Source organism: Ascaphus truei, chromosome 3 (genome assembly GCF_040206685.1).
Source record: "Ascaphus truei isolate aAscTru1 chromosome 3, aAscTru1.hap1, whole genome shotgun sequence".
Taxonomy (NCBI): Eukaryota; Metazoa; Chordata; class Amphibia; order Anura; family Ascaphidae; genus Ascaphus; species Ascaphus truei.
The window spans coordinates 407,100,413-407,122,465 of NC_134485.1; the positions used below are offsets into that span (position 1 = coordinate 407,100,413).

At 46.1% G+C, this 22,053-nt stretch overlaps 1 protein-coding gene across 3 annotated transcripts in view; it reads left to right on the forward strand.

Annotated features, from left to right (window-relative positions):
• The window catches only part of RAB30 (RAB30, member RAS oncogene family), a 152,543-nt gene that overhangs the window by 110,605 nt on the left and 19,885 nt on the right, over window positions 1-22,053 (forward strand). For 2 of the 3 annotated variants that reach the window (XM_075592599.1, XM_075592597.1), the window contains exons 2-3: window positions 185-285; window positions 15,944-16,027. In XM_075592599.1, coding sequence (XP_075448714.1) covers window positions 193-285; window positions 15,944-16,027 — 177 coding nt within the window. In that variant the 5' untranslated portion in view covers window positions 185-192. Of the gene's footprint in view, window positions 1-46; window positions 286-15,943; window positions 16,028-22,053 lie in introns of those variants that run through there. The other variant, XM_075592598.1, reaches the window with a different exon arrangement.

The following is a 22,053-nucleotide window of genomic DNA, read 5'->3' on the forward strand; positions in this document are numbered from 1 at the left end:
GGTATAAAGTTCTCCATTGAATGACGCAACAGACCAGTCTGTCTATTGGCTGCATATGCAAATGTAACGTACACTGGTAACACATGGAGAGGGGACTTACCAGTGTGTGGTTAACGAGAACAAAATCCAGCCGTGGATTGTTACTGACGTTCTAATTCTCTCTCTCTCATTGTGTCTTGTGCAGCTGTGTAAATGAGTATGGAAGATTATGATTTCCTTTTCAAGATTGTTCTAATTGGAAACGCTGGGGTGGGGAAGACCTGTCTAGTCCGCCGGTTTACTCAGGTAAGAGGCACTGGTTGCTTAAACAATCCCTTGTCTGCTACTGCACCATCATAGCTTTAAGTAATTGCATGCCAACCTAATGGGGTCTGTTTCTGAACATCTCCCTGCTGGGAATCTCCTGCAGATACAGCGCCATATTACGTTTTTAATAAATTACCCCATTGCAATGGTGTTATTCTGTATTTACAGTGTACCTCACATGTTCACAGTGTAGAGAAAGTACTCTGCCATGTAACAACTCATATTTATACCTGTTTGCGCATGTTTTCAAATCACAAACTTATGTTACATAATTGTTTTTTTTACATGGCCAAGGACCATATTGCCTAAGCGCTGCAAAGTCATAAGACACGTTACAAGGCACCTCAAGAGCCATTCATTTGCTACCGATTAGTAAAATAGGGCCCCAAATGGTTTACACCAGTATCTGTCCCAAACCGAAAATAATTGGAGTATTTGACAAACAAGTACATCACAATAATTTGCGACATTAACCCTTTGAGCGCCCTGGCACGTAGTTACTACCTTTAACGAAGGGTTCCTGAACCCTGGCTACCCCATGACGCAGTAGGTACTTCCCTAGGGTGGCCATATTATCCTGGGCAAAACCGGGACAAATGTGGCGCGAGCGCCGACTGCTTATGCGCATGTGCGATTAGCGCACATGCATGCGCACAAGCGGGCTGCAAGCGCCGATAAAAAACTGGGACAGTGGCCAGAAAAGTCAGGACCCTGGACAAACGGCTAAAAATCTGGACTGTCTCGGCTAAACCGGGACGTCTGGTTACCTCTCCCAAAAAAATGCTTGTTTTCTTAAGGGAGATGTGATCTGCACTGCTGGCAGGTGAGGGGGGGGGGTGATTCCTCCCCTTCCTTTCCGTCAATAGGGAGGGGGCGATTACGTGACCGCTTTGGAGAAGGTCACGTGATCGGGAGTGCCGGAGGAGCCGTGGCACTTTTGCCCGGCATCACCTCTGGTACTCAAAGGGTTAAGAGGTCTTTAACTTATCACTCTAACATGGATATTTCTACAGCATTATTATTGATCCTTCTGGGTATCTAGCTGCTTTAAGACGAGCTGGCCCTGCTCGTGCATATACATTTGACATGTTTGCAATTAATTAAGGTGCTATTGAAGTAGGCAGGACTGTGGACCGGGAATGGGTATGCTCACATGAGGAAACATGTATACATATATATACCGCGTAAGCAGTACTGACAAGACCCATAGGCTAAGGTCCCAGTGCCTCCGCTGCACGCACGCCCGCGAGGCTGGCGGCTCGTGCAGCCGATTCCCCGGTCTGCAGTGAGCTGCAGGAAGAGAGACCGGGGGGAGGGGGGCGTGGCGGGGGAGTGACGGGGGCTCGGCCATGACGTTACCCGGCAGGTTCACTCTCATTGGCTGAACCGCCGGGGGGCGTGGCCTAGCGCTCCGTCGCGAGTCCTGCTCTCAATTCTATTGAGAGCAGGAGAAACTCTCGCCACAGCGCTGCAACCCCCCCCTCGCAGCGGGGCCGGCGCCATTGAGGGGAGGGCTCTCGTCCCTGCAGCGACCGCCACAGCGGCCACTGCAGTAGGAAGCGGGACCAAAGCCTGGCTTAGAGCATATAATGTTGTGCCTGGGGTAAGTCCTTACTCTGGATTTCATTTTCTGATCCTTATTAAAACCATTTAGCTACAGGCTAAAAGCAGGGGTGGGAAACTCCAGTCCCCAAGGGCTACCAAAAGGTCAGATGTGCAGGATATCCCTGCTTCAGCACAGGTGGTTCAACCAGTCCCTGCTTCAGCACAGGTGCCCCAATCAGACCCTTCTTCAACACAGATGCCTCAATCAGTCACTGGTTCAGCACAGGTGCCTCAATCAGTCCCTGCATCAGCACAAGTGCCTCAATCAGTCCCTGCATCAGCACAGGTCCCTCAATCAGTCCCTGCTTCAGCACAGGTGGCTCAATCAGTCCCTACATCAGCACAGGTCCCTCAATCAGTCCCTGCTTCAGCACAGGTGGCTCAATCAGTTCCTCCTTCAGCACAGGTAGCTCAGTCTTTGACGGGGCCACTGATTGAGCCACCTGTGCTGAAGCAAGGATATGCTGCAAACCTGACCTGTTGGTGGCCCTTGAGGACTGGAGTTGCCCATCCATGGGCTAAAGGGAAATACACTATGCAAAATTCTGAAGTAACATAACACAATTAAAGGACACATCATTAGCTTGAAACCTTTGATACCGTCCAATGACTATAGCCTTGTTGATGTGCATTGGCTGTAGTGTCACAGGCTATATCATGGTGACCGTGCTTTAGAGATACATTTTAATGTTACAGTATGTTTTTTTTATTTTTTATAAACCTCTATTTTTGCATTTCTTAACTAATGGAGTATATTTAGCTTCAGAAAATTGTATCCATGTTTAAAAAAGGAGTCCAGATACAACTGTATAGAAATGACCCATTAGTATATAATTTAATCCTGTTGGATACTGAATATGAGATCACTTCATTATAATACAGCGGTAGGTAGAACTGTACGGTAGATTCGTAACAGTGCGATACCCATGATTGGACCAAAATAACAATGGGAATGTATGACGGGATCATGTCTATCCCACTTTTATGAAACTACCCCATGGAATTTACAATGATTAAAGATAGCGATGTAAATTCCTCCCCTACGGTTACACTTATTGCTGCTTAAAAGAATGCAATCGACTAATTATTAACCATGTCTTATCTGCTAATTCTATTGAACATGCTGCAAAAAGCCTGCAGGGTGATAGAACTAATCCTCTCAAGTATTTCAGTGCAAACGAGGGGATCTTCAGGTACAGGCATACCCCGCATTAACGTACGCAATGGGACCGGAGCATGTATGTAAAGCGAAAATGTACTTAAAGTGAAGCACTCCATTTTTTCCACTTATTGATGCATGTACTGTACTGCAATCGTCATATACGTGCATAACTGATGTAAATAATGCATGTGTAACAGGCTCTATAGTCTCCCCGCTTGCGCACAGCTTCAGTACAGGTAGGGAGCCAGTATTGCTGTTCAGGACATGCCGACAGGCGCATGCGTGAGCTGCCGTTTGCCTATTGGGCGCTATGTCCTTACTCGCGAGTGTACTTAAAGTGAGTGTCCTTAAAGCGGGGTATGCCTGTACATATTTTGGCCTAAAGATGATAAACTAATGCAGGAAGCCTGGCAGATAAAATGGGGGGCCTTGAAATAATATGCAGAATAAAAGCAATATGGTATGATAGCCATTTACATGGTAGGATAACATTTATGACGGAGCAGCTCATTTAGAGGGTTGGTCCCTTTTTTCGGAGGGATCGGGCAAGTAGAAGAAAGGGTGGAGTATGTTTTAGATGTAAAACCTGATTTAAAACCTATTATATGCTAGAAACTACCAAATAGCTGTGAGATTAAGGAAGCCAAACTACTTTTGCAAATGGCAAAGACAGCAAAACTGGGTCATGTTTTAATTGTGTGTGTTTTTTTTTTAATTATCCAGACTTCGACTTGAGTAATGATATTAGCAGTACAGCTAAAGGAAACATGTTCTTGGATGTGCTAAAAGACAATTAATTACATGACCCAAATTATTGAGTAACCAACTAGGAAAGGGGCATTATTGGACCTGATAACATCAAACAATGTAGATCTAATAACAGATATTCAAGCGGGGGAACATTTGGGAAACAGTGATTATAGCATGGTCGGTTTTACCTGGGGTCAGTAAAATACTTAATTTTAGAAAGATACATTTTCGTCAACTACTAAATATATATCATATAATATATAATTGGGATAAAGTGCCTGCAGTAAAAATTACAGAAGATAAATGGACCAGCTTTAAAACATGGCTAAATGAATATACTTATCAGAGGAAAATAGAAAGGGAAGAAATAGAGAGGAAGAGTCAGGCATGTCTGCTGTTGAATACACAAAAGACACAGCGCACAATGCTCATAGTGCATTAAAAGTATATTATAATAACAAATTAATAGGGTAATTATTGTGCATACATCAAATAAAAATCAGAAATGCATGTTAGGGGTAAGTTACCCATACACCAACACTGTGAACCGGATCAGATGTCATCAGCTGGTCAAGGAGCTGTTCCGTGATTTGCCAGGTTCTGGATGGGTTGAATGGATAAATATGGAGTCCTATAAGATCCCCACTCGTGGGTAAACAGTGTCCAGCACTTCTGTGAAGAAAGATGAAGAAACCTATACGGTTTCGAAACGCGTTGGAAGAGAGAGATTAGTCTAAACCGATCACCTGCCCTGTTACTGCACTTTGTCTTGGCCACCGGAGGAGTACTGTGACGCGAGCCGCGGTGTACCCGAGAGGTGACGTCACAAACCGGAAGTGCGGTACTGAGGACTGTTGGAGAAGGGCAGCCACCGTGGAAACACGTGAGAAAGGACTGTTTCTCACAGAAGTGCTGGACACTGTTTACCCACGAGTGGGGATCTTATAGGACTCCATATTTATCCATCCAACCCATCCAGAACCTGGCAAATCACGGAACAGCTCCTTGACCAGCTGATGACATCTGATCCGGTTCACAGTGTTGGTGTATGGGTAACTTACCCCTAACATGCATTTCTGATTTTTATTTGATGTACGCACAATAATTACCCTATTAATTTGTTATTATAATATACTTTTAATGCACTATGAGCGTTGTGCGCTGTGTCTTTTGTGTATTTGTCTGACTCTCTAGGGGGTGTCGTGAGCCATCCCCGGTATCACAGCTGCAGACGCTCCACTTTGTTGAAATATCCAATAGGTCACGTAATTATATATTATATATTTCACTGTATAATCACTTCACGTTTGTGAATTTTTTAAATAGTTGCGCACTGTTTCCTCACTTTGTCACATGTCTGCTGTTGAAGTCAGAAGGGACAGCGGAATGTGTTCAGAATGTTACGGACTGTAATGGAAAGTAAGATCAATCCCAAAGAGTTATTTAAGTACATTAAGAAGAAATATAGATGCAATACTTACCTCGGAAGGGGTTGCTGGAGCAGCCCGGACAGGGCGAGTCGAGGCTATAAATATAGCTGCTTAAAATGTCTTGTTTCTTGCGGGCCAATAGGAAGCTGTGATGTCATCCCTTTGGGCTTCCTATTGACCTATACGGCACAGGACATTTAAATTGTGAAGAGATACAGGCTTTTCCTTCCAAGGTAAGTACCTCGGGAAGCAAGGAGTCCCTGGAGCTGAAATTAACGGGTTTAGCTCCGGCGACCCCCTGCTTCAAAACTATTAAACACAACAAACAAAAAAGTGTCGCCAGGACTGCTGCTCTTAACAGAAAATTCCGGGCAGTATAAGGCGTTTCCAACTCTAGATGTGTTTTACAAATTCAGGTGGCACCCTTATTCCTTTTATGCCATGGGTGTTCATGTGAGAGCTATACTATACAGTTATTTTACATATGTAACCCTCCTTGCCCAGCTCTAAAGGAGTTTACATTGAGTTGAATATATAGATGTAGCCAGGTCCCCTTCTGGGTGTCTGACCCCACCCCCCCCCCTCAAGGTTGCCCACCTCGGGGCTGCTCCAGGTCTGTGGCTGCCTGGTGCGGGCACGTGTGCGTGCCGAGAGCGCGTCTCAGCTGGAGCGGCGGCGGGGTCCGGCGGCTGCCGGGAGAGTGTGGGGAACGGCAGCTGTTGTGCAGGGTGGCGCCATCTTGCGCATGCACAGTTGGAGCACCGGCGGCCCTTACCAATTGCGCATGCGTGAGGACAAGCGCGCGAAGGGCTAGCCTACCAGGGAAGGCTCTTGGAAGGGACTATAAGTCCCATGAGCCTCAGGAGCGCCCCACATGACGCCAGGGAGCCAATAGGGCTGGAGTATCTCCCTGCTCTCAGGGATTGATACATTTCGTGCGCTGGAGACACGGCAGTCGGCGCCAGGAGAGTCTAAGGGAAGGAGGTGAGGGTGCAGGGGTCAGTGACCCACTGCACTAGGCCAGCAGCCCCCTAGACCCGAGTTAGCCCTGAGCCACTCAAGAGATTGTGTTATTGCAGGGACAGGCCCTAGGTTAGGGATCCTGCCCCCTTTAGTATCAGTAGTACAGTTAAGGACACAGCGGATGCTGTGCTTCCCATTCCGAGGCTTGGGATCAGGCCTACTCCGCGGCGAGAGCGGAATCATCCCTCAGTGAACAGCCCTGACTGAGCACCGCGCTGGTGGAACCGGTCGTCGCCCAGGAGGTAGTCGGATCCTTTTCGAAGATCCTTTGAACGCCCAGGTGCAGCCGCACTGGGCAGGTATTGTAAATTAAGTGCACCAACTACAGAGTACTCACACATAGAGGCAGCGCTGACCACGGGACAAGGTTTATACTGTGGACACGGTGTGGGGGGTGTACAAATTGGTGGGCACAAGGTTTACACTCCTAGGTGGGAGTGAATGACATTTGGGACTTTGGTACATGGTGTGGGGAATAGTGTCATAGACGGACACTGCCACTGTTATTATTGCTGATGTGTATTGTGTTATGTTGTTGCTGCATATAGTAAACTGTTATACTTATACTACTGCGTATGTGGTTACTATATGTGGGTCCTGTGTGGGGTACATTCTACACTCCTAGAATCCTACATAGGTGGAGGCGCTGTAAGGAAGATCGTTCCAGAAGATTCAACCCAGGCTCTCACTAGCGGAGGCTCAGGTCTCCTGTGAGCCTGACAGGTATAAAGCACCATACACCTGGTAACACATAGGTTCCCCCTCATATGCACTCTATCTGCGATTGTGGTAGAGGGAATACCTGTTACATTTGGAGGCGCTGCTGAGATCAGACCTGGGGTGCTTCTATTCTATTTCTGTGTCATAAAAGATCAGCAGCATGTTAATTCCCTCAAGTCAGGAGGTCCATGCTTGGGCCGTCACGGTCCGGGAACCTCCCAGTTACATAGTGGCAGTAGGGAATGTTCCCGCGTTAGTAGCGGAAAGTGACATCCGGGACTCTCTGAAGAAGCTCCTGGGCCTAGATAAAGTAAGGTACCGGGGCAGAGTGTACGACTCTACTGTACAGTGGAGCACCATACTATTCACTGTGGGGCAGGACATATGCCAAGAGACGGCTCCGGTCACCCTATTAGCCCCCGAGGCCCCGCCAGAAGGCGGACTTACCAAAAATACGGGCAATGTTTTCATCAAGGGACGCTACCCAGACCCTCCAGGTTCCAGTGAACCGTCCACCAGTACTTGGCCACCTACTGCACCGGTGTCAAGTACCCCAAACAGGGTAGACCCTCTCCTGCCTAAAGTCTCCTTTACTCCAAGTGCTCTCACCGGAGCTACTAGTTGGGCTGACAGTCCCCCCCCTTCACCAGCCCCCGCTCCCCGTGGGATGAACCTCCGGCCTATCAGAGACAGCCGGGTAACTAACAAAGGCTCAGTAATGGGGGTGACAATGCCGCAATTCGTAGAAGCCATTACCATGGCATCCCAGTCACAAAACTACCGTAAACTCAAAGCCTTCTCTGTAGTACTCCTGACACCACAGGGGGAAGAAGGGATAGACTCTTGGAGGGAGAATGCATTAAAAGTAGTAGATGAATGGTCATGCACTGACGCAATGAAAAGGCAGCGCATCATGGAATGTCTTAGGCCACCAGCTTCTACCATTGTAACCATCCACAGGGAATAACACCCAGATTTGACACCGCTGGGATTTTGACGGAATCTCAGAGTCCTTACGCCTCACCCATAGTGGTGGTAAGGAAGAAGAACGGATCCGTAAGACTGTGTGTCGATTAGCGAACTCTGAACAATCGTACGGTGACCGACCAATATAACCTTCCTCGCATTGAGGAGATTCTGAATGCTCTAAACGGAAGCCAATGGTTCAGTGTTCTCGACTTACGATCTGGGTACTACCAGGTACCAATGTAAAGGGGGGTTAAGGCTGCACACCACAATATATAAACAAATACATACAGTTTTCTGGTGCTGCTGGTTCAAGGAAGTACCTGCCAGGAATTTCCAAAGTACACTGAGGAAAAAAGAGAGATCCAGCGCTACACGGATTTCAAGATAATGAATTTATTGTGCCACACGACGTTTCGACCAACAGGTCTTTTTCAAGTGACAAGGCATACTCAAATGAGGGTCTACCTAGTATATATACCCTCCAACATTAATCAAACAAGTGAAAAACAAGTGAAAACAGTTACATAATCACCCCAGCTGCTCCCAGTCCGCTTCCCCTGATCAGTGCTATCTCCATGCATAGCCATAACAGTCCATGAGAGTTCATTTCCGGTTCCTGTGTCCATTTCCGGTCTGTGCGTTCCAGTGACGTCACGGGACTCTTCTGCGCATGCCCATGCGTTCCAGCATCGTCATCGTCGCCCTGTCGATCTACAGTGACGTCAGTCTTCTTGCCTGAGTAGTTTATCCTTCCCTCGTGTTGCTGTGGGGGCTGTGTGTTCGCTCTATGAGCTGTAAGCCTTCCATCCTTCTGCGTCTCGATGTGGGAGGTGCTCCTGCGTCCTGTTTCTTCACGGTGAGATCTCTGGAATCTTGTAGTCCTTAATGTGTCCTGAAAATTGGGCTTTATTTCTTTCTCTCTTTTCCTGCAATAAATGTCCTTTAGTATGTGATCGGGGGTAGCTGTATATAGTGTGCTCCAGTGTCAATTTAAAATGTGCAAAATAAACATTTATTAAAAGTTTATGGAATGCTTATCAATCTATTTAGTCCTTACTCACTTAAAAGGCTTCTCACCAACAGCAGCCATGCCATATAAGAAACATATAAGAAACAGTTTTATCTCCTATCAAGAAAACAGTTGTAAGATATGTAGTCATTTAGCCCTTTAGGATAAACTGTGTCCAACGTGTATGTCCAGAATGTCTCTCGTTGTAATAAAAGTGTATCTACATCGAATCCTGTGGACTTTCTTTGTATTAGTTCTATCCCCATTACACGAAGGGATGAGACTGGGTGGTTGTGGTCTGTACAGTGGTCAATAAAAACCGTATTCTCCGATTTATTATTTATCCTGCTCTTATGCTCAATAAATCTGGTTTTTAGACTCCTTTTTGTTTTACCCATATATAAAAGCCCACAAGGACATTTAATGATATAGATGACTTGTGTGGTAGTGCAGGTGATACGCTTATTGATTTTAAATTTTGCACCACTTCTAGGATGACAAAATACATCGCCTGTCATTAAACTGTTGCAAACCGAACAATTAAAACACTTGTAGCAGCCTGCTTTTGGGTTACTTAAAAAATGTGTACTCACATAGTGCTCTTTTTTATCTGCTTTAATGAGAATATCCTTCATATTCTCTCCTCTTTTGTAGGCAAATCTCGGTGTTTCTTTACAAATGTATCCTAATATCTGATCTGTTTGAAGAATTTTCCAATGTTTTTGCATGGTTTGTTTAATAAATTTGCTTGCAGTGGTGTATTTGCTGACAAAGGTTATTTTATCCTCTTTAGCTATTGGCCTAGTCACCATTAGTGGTTCCTTTTCCAAAGATTTTTCCACTTTGGATGCTTTATGCCCCCTTTCAGTAAATATGGTTTTTATATCTGCTATGGTTCTAGCTAGATGTGTAGGCCTGTCGACAATTTTTCCCGCTCTGATTTTTTGCGAATAAGGTAACATCCTTTTTAACGGGTCTGGATGAAAACTAGACCCATGCAATGTAGCATTTCTATCCGTAAGTTTACGGAAAAGGTCTGTGTGTACCTCATGTCCATCATATGTAATCATTACATCTAAATATGATATTTGAGATTTGCTCCAATTCTTAGTAAATCTAATTGGCGTAGGTATTTCTGCCAAGTATGTGAAGAACTCAATAAGTTAATTTTCTGTTCACTCCCAGATAAAAAAGAGGTCGTCTATATAGCGACAATAGAAGAGTATTTTACCAAAGAATTGTGTGTCATAGATGTATTTTTCTTCAAAATGTGCCATGTATAAGTTAGCATAGGATGGTGCTACATTGCTCCCCATGGCGGTACCTGTGGTCTGCAAATAAAAATTGTTCTCAAACTTAAAATAATTTTTGTGCAAGATAAAGTGTAACAGTAGCATGATGTAATCAGTTGGTGGTCCTTTTTGGTGACTTAATTCTAATTTTTCCCTAACCACTTCTAAACCTTCTGAATGAGGGATGACCGTATAGAGACTAGTGACATCCATGGTCACTAGAAATACTTCTCTATCTTTAAAATCAATTGATCTTATTTTATTTAAAAAATCAAATGTGTCTTTTATATACGATCTACCCTCTCTTACTAATGGTTGTAAAAAAGTGTCTACAAACATTGACAATGGCTGGTTGATGGAACTTGTGGCAGATATGATCGGTCTACCTGGGGGATTATGCAGACTTTTATGTATCTTTGGTAGTAGATACAGCACTGGTCGGCGTGGGTGCTCCATTGTTAAGAATTCTACCTCATTTTCTGTTAGCCATGTATTACCCAAACCCAATTGTAAGATTTGTTTTATTTCTTCTTGGTATGGGTTTGTGGGATCATGTGTTAATTTCACATAGCAGTTTGTGTCTGCTAATTGTCTGTTGGCTTCTGCCCTATACTGTTCATAATTTTGGAGAACGAGGGCCCCTCCCTTGTCTGCTCTTTTTAGGATGATCTTGGGGTTATCGGCTAAATGTTTTAAACACCGCTGGGATTTTGACGGAATCTCAGAGTCCTTACGCCTCACCCATAGTGGTGGTAAGGAAGAAGAACGGATCCGTAAGACTGTGTGTCGATTACCGAACTCTGAACAATCGTACGGTGACCGACCAATATAACCTTCCTCGCATTGAGGAGATTCTGAATGCTCTAAACGGAAGCCAATGGTTCAGTGTTCTCGACTTACGATCTGGGTACTACCAGGTACAGCCTTCGTCTGCCCCCTGGGTTTCTACCAATTTACGCGTATGCCCCAAGGCATATATGGGGCCCCTGCTACCTTCCAGCGACTGATGGAGAAAACTATCGGAGACATGAACCCTCGGGAGTGTCTAGTCTACCTGGACGACATCATTGTCTTTGGAAAGACCCTGGAAGAGCATGAAGAGGGGTTGCTTAAGGTGATAGACCGTCTTGGTAAAGAAGGGTTGAAGTTGTCGCTTGACAAGTGCCGTTTCTGTCACACCTCAGTGACTTGCGTGGGCCACATCGTGTCTGCACAAGGAATTGCCACCGAACCGGCCAAAGTAGAAGCAGTAGTGAACTGGCCTCGCCCTGAGAATGTCATGGAGCTACGATCGTTCCTGGGCTTCTGTGGGTATTACCGTCGCTTCGTGGAGGGGTACTCCAGTCGTGCTAAACCCCTGAACAGTCTTTTGAGGATATATCCTGAATATACAGGAAGGAAGGCCACTTCGGCCCGTCAACCGGTTGGTGATAAGTGGACATCCGAATGTGAATGGGCCTTCCTGAAATTGAAGAAGAGTCTGACGGAAGCCATGGTGCTTGCATATCCAGAACAACCCTACGTTCTGCACGTGGATACCAGTCTCAATGGACTGGGCGCAGTCTTACATCAGAAGCACCCTGAGTGTCTTCGGCCTGTGGCCTACGTCAGCCGCAGTCTGACACCCAGTGAACAAAAATACCCCGTACACAAGTTAGAGTTTCTGGCTCTCAAATGGGCAATCACGGAAAAGCTCCACGATTACCTTTACGGTGTGACGTTTGAGGTAGGACGGACAACAATCCCCTCACGTACAATCAAACCTCCGCCAAATTGGATGCATCAGGTCACCGATGGCTGGCAGCTCTAAACAATTACCAATTCTCTCTGAAGTATAAGCCGGGGCCTTTGAACGTCGGAGCTGACGCTCTATCCCGACGACCAGGACTAAGTGCTACTCCAGATGATGATGAGTGGGAAGAAATCCCAGGACCAGGGATACGAGCTATGTGTAGCACCGCTGCCATCATCAATGATCAAGTGGCCTTCTCGGGTTGCAGACTCCTTAGGATGCCAGTCGCAGGCTATCCCCGCCGCCTACTGCGATCCAAAGGGGATGAATATAACTCACGACAAAGTAATACGGTGGAAAGATCTGGTAGACTACCAAATATGAGATCCTGTAATTAGTATTATTAGGCAAGCCGTTGAAAAGAAGAACCCAGCACTCCTGAAGCGTGCTCCCAGAGACTGGGTTGCTTTGCTCATGCGGGAGGTGGATAAATTTGAAATCGATAACTGCTTACTTTATCGGGTGGTGCAATACCACAATCACCCGGATAGACGACAACTAGTCCTACCTAGTGTTAAAGTCCCTACATGATGAACATGGACATCTCGGTGTAGAGAAGACATTTGGGTTGGTCCGAGACCACTTTTTCTGGCCCAAGATGCGAGAGGCCATAGAACACCACTGTCGCCGTTGTTCTCGGTGTATACAATGCAAGACTCTGCCTACCAGAGCAGCGCCCATGGGCCATCTGAAGAGTTCTGGCCCAATGGACCTTGTGTGTACGGACTTTCTGTGCATTGAGCCCGATAGCCGAGGAATATGCAACGTGCTGGTCATCACGGACCATTACACCCGGTATGCTCAGGCTTTCCCCACAAAAGACCAGAAAGCCATCACAGTGGCAAAAATACTATGGGAAAAGTACTTCATGCATTACGGTCTTCCAAACCGACTTCACTCAGACCAAGGTCGAGATTTTGAGAGCACTCTGATCCGAGAATTGCTAAATCACGGACGACTCCGTACCATCCCGAAGAAGACGCTTTGCCAGTCTTTGCCACTCTTTGCCAGAGTGGCTGAAGAACAGCTCCCAAGGAGCCAAAGAATAAGGTACCCTCCAAACCGGGTAACCTATGACCAAATTGGGGCTCCCCATTATGAGGCTCAGCAGTGGGCTCGCAGTAGAGTTCAGTCTGTCATTGTAATGTTCGGTGAAATGTGCAACCTCATATAGAGCTGATATGACGTGATAAGTTGTATGTATGTTACTGCATTTTCATTATATAACTTCTGTATATAGTTGCTTAAGTATCGGCCCAAGCGAGGTCGTTGGGATTTTACCAGGGGGAGGATGTGGCCATGTCCCCTTCTGGGTGTCTGACCCCCCTCCTCAAGGTGCCCACCTCGGGGCTCCTCCAGGTTTTCGGCGGCTGGGTGCAGGGTCGCGAAGGTGCAGGCATGTATGTGCGCCGTGCGCGCGTCTCAGCTGGAGCGGCGGCGGTTTCCGGTGGCTACCGGGAGAGTGTGGGGAACGGCAGTGGTTGTGCAGGGTGGAACCATCTTGTGCGAGGTCGCGCATGCGCAGTTGGAGCCCCGGCGGGCCTTACCAGTTGCGCATGCGCGAGGACAAGTGCGCGAAGGCCTAGCCTACCAGGGAAGGCTCTTGGAAGGGACTACAAGTCCCATGAGACTCAGGAGCGCCCCACATGATGCCAGGGAGCCAATAGGGCTGGAGTATCTCTCTGCTCGCAGGGATTGATACATTTCGCGCGCTGGAGATACGGCAGTCGGCGCCAGGAGAGTTTAAGGGAAGGAGGTGAGGGTGCAGGGGTCAGTGACCCACTGCACTAGGCCAGCAGCCCCCTAGACCCGAGTTAGCCCTGAGCCACTCAAGAGATTGTGTCATTGCAGGAACAGGCCCTAGGTTAGGGATCCTGCCTCCTTTAGTATCAGTAGTACAGTTAGGAACACAGCGGACGCTGCGCTTCCCATTCCGAGGCTTGGGATCAGGCCTACTCCGCGGCGAGAGCGGAATCCTCTCTCGGTGGACATCCCTGACTGAACACCGCGCTGGTGGAACCGGATGTCGCCCAGGAGGATCCTTTTCGAAGATTCTTTGAACAGCCAGGTGCAGCCGCACTGGGCAGGTATTGTAAATTAAGTGCACCAACTACAGAGTACTCACACATAGTGGCAGCGCTGACCACGGGACAAGGGTTATACTGTGGATACAGTGTGGGGGGGGGGGTACACGGTGGTGGGCACAAGGTTTACACTCCTAGGTGGGAGTGAATGACATTTGGGACTTTGGTACATGGTGTGAGGAATAGTGTCATAGACGGACACTGCCACTGTTATTATTGCTGATGTGTATTGTGTTATGTTGTTGCTGCATATAGTAAACTGTTATACTTATACTACTGCGTATGTGGTTACTATATGTGGGTCCTGTGTGGGGTACATTCTACACTCCTAGAATCCTACATAGGTAGAGGCGCTATAAGGAAGATCGTTCCAGAGGATTCACCCCAGGCTCTCACTAGCGGAGGCTCAGGCCTCCTGTGAGCCTGACAGGTATAAAGCACCATACACCTGGTAACACATAGGTTCCCCCTCACATGCACTCTATATGCGATTGGGGTAGAGGGAATACCCGTTACATATACATGGCTGTTCTCTGTCTCTTATACATGTTCAGGGTGTTGGGTCGGTGCAGGCTGGGTGTGAATATGCAGATAGAATAAGGATGGGCGCTAGGGACTTTTATAGTAGAAAAAGAGCTTTATTCACATCCGTTTATAAGGCTCACCATTCTGTACAAAGACATACTTCACATCAGACATATTAACAGGTGGCAAATCATAAAGTTACTCTGTGCTCCTTCCCCTGGTAGCTTTCACTCCTATGCTGGGGAGGTACTAACAGTATGCTTGTTTGCCTTTAGTATTGGTTAGTTTGGCAATTTACTGCATAGCGTCAATAATGCACCATCTCAAGTAGGCCCTCGTTGGGAATACACACTGCTCTTTGGGATCAGTATCCCATTACTGTGTACTGCATACCTCGTACATGTATATTGGATCAGGAGTTTACTAATGACCTTCCGGTGGGGCCATCCGATTATGCTTGGGAGTTACTACTCTTGAGAACCCCTGCTAAGTACATGCTTACTTCTCTTCCTGCATGAGAACAATCTTGGGTCATTGCTATAAGCGCTAACTATATAGGGCACGTTCCTTAACTGAATACAATAAATGATGACAGGACATCCTTATTGCACTATAAACCTATTTACAGTATACACAAACCTTTTTACAGAACTCACTGTGAGGCCCTCTGCAGAACATTGGATGGAGATATATATAGGATACTTAGTAGTCCCCAAAGAGGGGGGGGGGGGACTACACATATTTTGTTTGTTTTGTTCTGTAAATTGAAATGTAATTCTTACATTTACTATTCTTAAGTTTAAATTAGCATTTTTGTGTATTTAAAAAAAAAAAGTTTTGTCTTGCTTACTGTAGTACAACTTTGACACACACCTGGTTTGGGGTTGGGACATGGCAGGGTTTCACGGCACCCTAATTGAGTACCACTGCTTACTTATAAGTAAAGGGCTTCAATACAGCAGTCATATTATTGTTTTGATGTAAATGTAGCATATCAGCGGTTCCTTATTGCAGGACATATGGATCATTTTCAAGGATTCATCAACGTCTCAATAACAGTCAATTAGGACACATGTTTCATAGTTAAACGTTACTGTCTAAAAAGGTGTTTCTGTCATTTATATATACATTACCAGAAAATAAATCTGGGAGCTTATTTTAAATGGTCATATGCTTGTCTGGGATCAGAGATATGGGACCTGTTTGAGATCATGTATATGCAAAGATTTCATGTATTTTCTGTGGTTGTTTCTATCGCCTCCTCCTTATTTTGCAGGGTCTCTTCCCTCCGGGTCAGGGAGCCACCATTGGGGTCGATTTTATGATCAAAACTGTTGAAATAAAAGGTGAAAAGATAAAGGTAAGAGAACACATTTCTCTCAAGTCATTTGTTTAAATGATATATATATTTTTTCTCTCTGTGTATTTGATATATTTGTATGGCGTTTCCTTGACCATTATGTGCATTCTTCATCTAAACAGCAGAATCGCATTGAAGAACTGCCATATTGATCTATTACAATTTATAACACCACCATGTGCTTATTATAAGTCATTTAGGGATGCTGCGGTAACGTCCCCTGCGGCCCCCAACCTCCTCTCTCCCTGGTCCTTTCCTCCCATCCAACTTTCAGCTCTTTGCAAGAGCATACAGGAGCAGGTCTAAGCGACAGGGGGGGCTACAAACGGGGATAGATTTAAGAATAACAGAGAAAGTAAGGCTGCGTCCATAGTCCGTGCGATGGCGCGAGCGCCACAAACAAAAGGCTGTACCTCAATGAGGACGGCCACAGAGTGCGCGTGCGCACGAGAGTGACGGGACGGGCGATTTTCCGTGTGCCATTTTTCTATTTTGCTGCGCGATGGCCGGGTCACATGCGCGGTTCAGCCAATGAGGGCAAACCGCTCACGTGACGTCATGCGCGCGCACTCGCCACGCCTCCCCGTCGCGCAATCCTACAGGCCACAGATCGTTTCTCGTACAGGCGCGCCTAAGAAAGGTGAGATGGAGGCGACAGAGTGAGCGAGAAAGCGGGGGGACAGAGAGAGAGAGTGGAGGGACAGAGAGAGCGCGAGGGGGTGGGGGCGGGGTGTCAGAGAGAAAGAGAGAGCGGGGGACAGAGAGAGGGTGTGGAGGGACAGAGAGAGAGAGCGAGGGGGTGGGGGCGGGGTGTCCGAGAGAAAGAGAGAGCGGGGGACAGAGAGGGGGCAGGGAGATAGGGAACAGTGAGAGAGGGAAGGGGAAACAGCGAGAGAGGGATTGAGAGGAAGGGGACAGTGAGAGAGAAGGAGCAGGGGGGACAATAAGAGAGAAAGGGCAGGAGGATGAGTGAAAGAGAGACGGGATGGATAACAGTGAGATGGGAGAGGGGACAGTGAGAGAGAGAGAGAGGGGAGGGGGGAACACGGAAAAAAGAGAGCAGCACAGAGAGAGGGAGGGGTGAGAGGCTCGATCATCACAGAGAGCGAGAGTAAGACAGATGTTATATAGAGCGGTTATGTGGGGCAATAGGAGGAGTTATAGGGAATAGTTATATTGTCGTTGTAGAGGTAAATGTCATTAACTTCATTCTTTGAGTACTAATGAAAAGGTGATTAAATGTACCTTTTGACATTATTTCAAAATCATACTTATGAGTTTTATGTTTTGGTAACTCTGTACTATGACTAAATAGAAACTTAATGAGTTTTTCAATATAAATATCAAGAAATTCCAAGTCAGGAAGTGCATTTAGTGAGTTTATGCCAAAAAGGCACTTAATGCATGTTACCTCTACAACCACGATATGGCAATAGCCAATGTGCATCCCTTTTAGGGGCTGATGCAACCCTTGATGTATATCATGCTGCCCACTGGGCTATAGGGTGCCTTACAGCCTAACACCGTTTAGTAAATATGGAATAGATGCTTCATACAGTAATAAGGTTTATTATACACTGTATGTGTTGATTCTTCGTTGTAAGTATCGAATCATAGGAAGCATATAATGGACCAGACAGTTATTCACCTAAAGCTACAGGTAAATTTGATTAACAGAGATGATGGTCAATATAGTTCATGATGTATCCCATATAGCTGTGCATACTTTTATAAACTCTGTTATAAATTCTGTATTCTGTATTCATTGACTTCAAATTATTAGCGTATTGCACATTTAACTTGGAAGACTCTATAAATTGCATGGGGGAATAGAAATTCTATCCAGGCTTTCAGTCTGCCTTGCTGCAGCAAACCAATGAAATACTCACAGCTGATCTCTGCCTTTAAATATCCAGCATTTCGCAGTGCCCTTCACTAGCTGGAAATCAGAAGCTAGGCCGGCACTCTGCCATGCTTTCCCCCTCATGCTTTGTTCCCAGCTACGCTGTGGATAGTTTATGCGGGGTTCTCCCCAAGCCTGGGTTGTACGTAGCAATTATTCGGCTGTGTTGCATTAAGTTTTCTTGGCTCTGCATTCTCGCTTCTACGCCGGCCCCAGCATGTCACCATTGTGTGTTCCCTCACACCTACCCCATTGTTTGTTTCTATACACTTACGACAGGTGTGCCCCTCACACCTTCATCCCCAGACTTTTCCCTAGTGCATTTCGGCTGTTCCTTCCACCCATCTTTTCTCATAGCGTTACGTCCTTTAGCACGCCCAGAGGAAGAGCAGTGCGGCAGCCATGATTACTCACAGGGTTTCCCCCAGAGAGGGGTTTCCCTGTGTGCTTCTCTACATTCTTTGTGAATTGGAGGAAGTAACATCCTTTTTGGGCCTGTATGCTCTCCCCTACACATTCTGCAATAGGTAGGAAAAGCCCAAGATTCTACTTTAATATATTGTTACAAAATCGTTACCATATTGCCATCTTCTCACCTACCTACACATACCGTCCCATCCTGTATTACATCTTTCCTTGTGTTTGGTCTCTTTTTATAACCTTAATGTTCTCTTGTTTTTCCCTTTTTGTAACTGTGAAGCGCTTTGAGTCCCATTGGGAGGAAAGCGCTTTATAAATAAAGTTATTATTATGTGACAATTGGAGGGTTATACAGTAGTCTGTATTTGTGGGGAGGTGGGGGGGGGGGGGGGGGAGGTTTGCAGTTTCATCAGAGGCATACAGTCTGCCTAAGTGCAGAAGGCTAATTAATTAATCAATCACAGATCTCTGCCTTTAAAAATAAAGCATTTTACAGTCTCCTTCAGTAGCTGGAGTTTAGAATCATTCATCCAATCCCCCTCACCCCCATCCTTTTCCAATATCCTCCTCTCTGTGTATGACAGAGCATATAAGGCCCATACCGATCAGCAATAGGCAGGAAAAGCCAAACTTGTAATTCAATAAAAAAAATGTTACCATCGTTACTAAATCTTCCTCTTCTTACCTATGTACACATGGATCCAATGTAATGTATGGCTCTGTCCTTTCCCTTGTAAAACAAATAATGCTGAATTAGAGGTTATTTTCTCATGCTTTGTCACTGTCTCTCATGTACCTAGCTGGGTAGCTGTAGACATTTCAATCCAATGATTCCAAATACAACCGCACAACAAAATGTAGAATGTTCTAGCTAAAGTCAGTCTCCAACTGTCAGACTACCTTTAACTGCAATACCTCTTGCTACGTTATCTACTGCTGTTCTATCGTAATTTACAGGTTGAAGCTTCTCTTATCCTCTTTACAGCATTATCGCCTAGCATACAGAGCTTCCACTGCAGCCAGGGATTCTGGGTAATGACATACAAATGAGCACACAGTGTCAACTTTTGCTACTTATCCATTTTAACATGGATAACCCCTATCAGCTTATGCCTGCCATATGACACAGCTTTTCAGCACAGCCTGGGTTAAAGAAGTGCATAGGCACACCTACCAACAGACAGTTGTTTCGACCTTTTTTTGGGGTCTCATCAGTTCGAGACTCTTTGTAAGTCCCTCAAGCGTACATATAGTTTGCTCTGTCATTTGTATAGGAACTGGTGGCCTTAGTGTGATTACGTTGCTGGATACAGTACAATGTTTGAAGTTGAGCTGCAATAGTTAAGATCAGCCGTTAAATGGTGTCAGTGATAATCAGCTAACTGACCGCGTGTAAATATATTTCTCTTGTAACACACTCTAATTTATGGTTAGAAAATTGCTGCACATGCTTATCAACGCTTGTCTAAAACAGATGTTATAATCAATTGACTTTTGAGGTTTAGAGTCTCTGGCAAATATATCTATGAGTGGTCTAGGACCTTTTGATTGCGGCCGTTTCACTGCAATCAAATGACCGCCGGCGCTTCGCCGCGACTCACCCCGCCACTAAGGTAAGTGCCAACCCTCAGCCCTTACCCTAAAACCCCCTACCCTAACCCCTTACCCTAACCCCTTACCCTAACCCCTTACCCTAACCCCTTACCCTAACCCCTTACCCTAAAACCCCTTACCCTAAAACCCTTACTCTAAAACCCCTTACCCTAAAACCCCATACCCTAAAACTCCCTACCCTAACCCCTTACCCTAAAACCCCCTTACCCTAACCCCTTACCCTAAAACCCCTTACCCTAACCCCTTACCCTAAAACCCCTTACCCTAACCCTTTACCCTAAAACCCCTTACCCTAAAACCCCTACCCTAAGCCCTTACCATAACCCCTTACCTTAAAACCCCTTACCCTAAAACCCCTACTCTAAGCCCATAGCCTAACCTCTAAAACCCCTTAAATTAACCCCTTACCCTAAGCACTGAAAACCCCTAAAACTAACCCCACACCCTAACTGCTAAAACGTACCTTCTAGAAACGGCCGGCGGCGGAGGTTCCAGCAGCGGATTGTATGCGGCGAAATGTCCGTCTGCGGCCGAACGCTGGCGGTCATTTCGTCATGGCGATACGGCCGCCACCAAACGTCCCACTCCGTCTGAAGACCTCTCATGTTGGGACATCAAAAGCTATCACAGTCTACTAAAAATATACACTTATACAAGGCCAATATGAGTAAGAAAATAGCTGTTCCTCTAAAGCAGGGGTGCGCAAACTTTTGGTGCTGCGCCCCCCTGCCTGCTCTCCCCCAGTGCTTGTGCGCCCCCCCCTTACCTTTGGGCCAGCGTCAAATGACGCCGTGTTGCCATGGCGACGTGTCGCCCGGAGCCGGCTGAATTAAGGTGTGTGTTACAGAGGCCTCGCGCGGTCCCCCGGCATTTAATTTAAATGCCTTGGGGAAGTGAGCGGGGCCTCTGTAACTGCCGCCCCCCCCCCCCCCCCTGTTTGCACACCCCTGCTCTAAAGAATCCCTTATCCAGGCTTCATACAACTGATCACACTGATAGGCCGCTCCTTGTAACCACCATTTTCCTTGCAGCAAAGGCTTAAGCAAAGCCACATTGTCAAAGCCATTTTTCCATTTCATGTAATTCAAATAAATAAATAATGACACTGGAATTAGGTTTAAGTTAATGGTCACTGAACATTACATTACATGGATGTTTCCTAGAATGTTGGCATTAGAAATCTGCCTTTACTTTGCAATTATTCGATGAAAGCTTTCTACAGCCCAGGACCCATTCATTCCTTGTTTTCAAATAAAGACAAGACGCATGTGTCCCTTCTTGTCTGTGGAAGTGAACTGGGGCGCTCCCTTTACACAATGCTTGAAACTGAACAGAAGAATAAGGTCAAAAATAAATATACATATACCACACTTCAAATGCTCAGTGTCTGCTGCTCAACCCCTGGAAAGGATCTTCCCACGATCCTCAAGAAAACATAGGTAGAAAGGGAGACAGAAGGGCGCAGACAAGGGTCAGAGTTAATATCAGACCAGTAGTTGAAAACATATACAATAGTAAACCAATGGTTAAGAGCACAGGGGTGATAAGAGTATAACGTAATATGTACTCACACGGGCCTGTGTGGTTCGGGGTAGTACTATACAGTAGGTATCTTCATTTTCTTTCCTCCTTCTTGCTAGTCAGTCATGCTCCTTCTCCCTCTGTTCATCATGGATGGACCACTCAGGGCGCATGTAGTGGAAGACAGCGCCACACAGATGAATAAAAATACGTTTATTTGGCAAAGAATGTGAGACAACAATTCACTCACATGTAAAAAACTGCTCAGGGACGCCGACGTCAACCTCCCGCTCTCCGGTGCAGTGTGCTCCTGTTCGCCGTGTCCAGTCTACAGGACTGTTCACCGTCAGTGCAGGCGCCATCTACGGTGTCCTCGAGCAGACACACAACTTCTGGTCCAGGTCTCTGCACACACAACGCGTTTCGGATAATTGAATCCTTTGTCCCATCTTGTCTGCCAAGTATTCCAACATTCTGTAATATTTTACCCAATTTAACAACTATTTGGAATACTGGGCCATATTTGCTGGGATACTTGGCCACACCTCACAGCTCATTCATTTGCGGT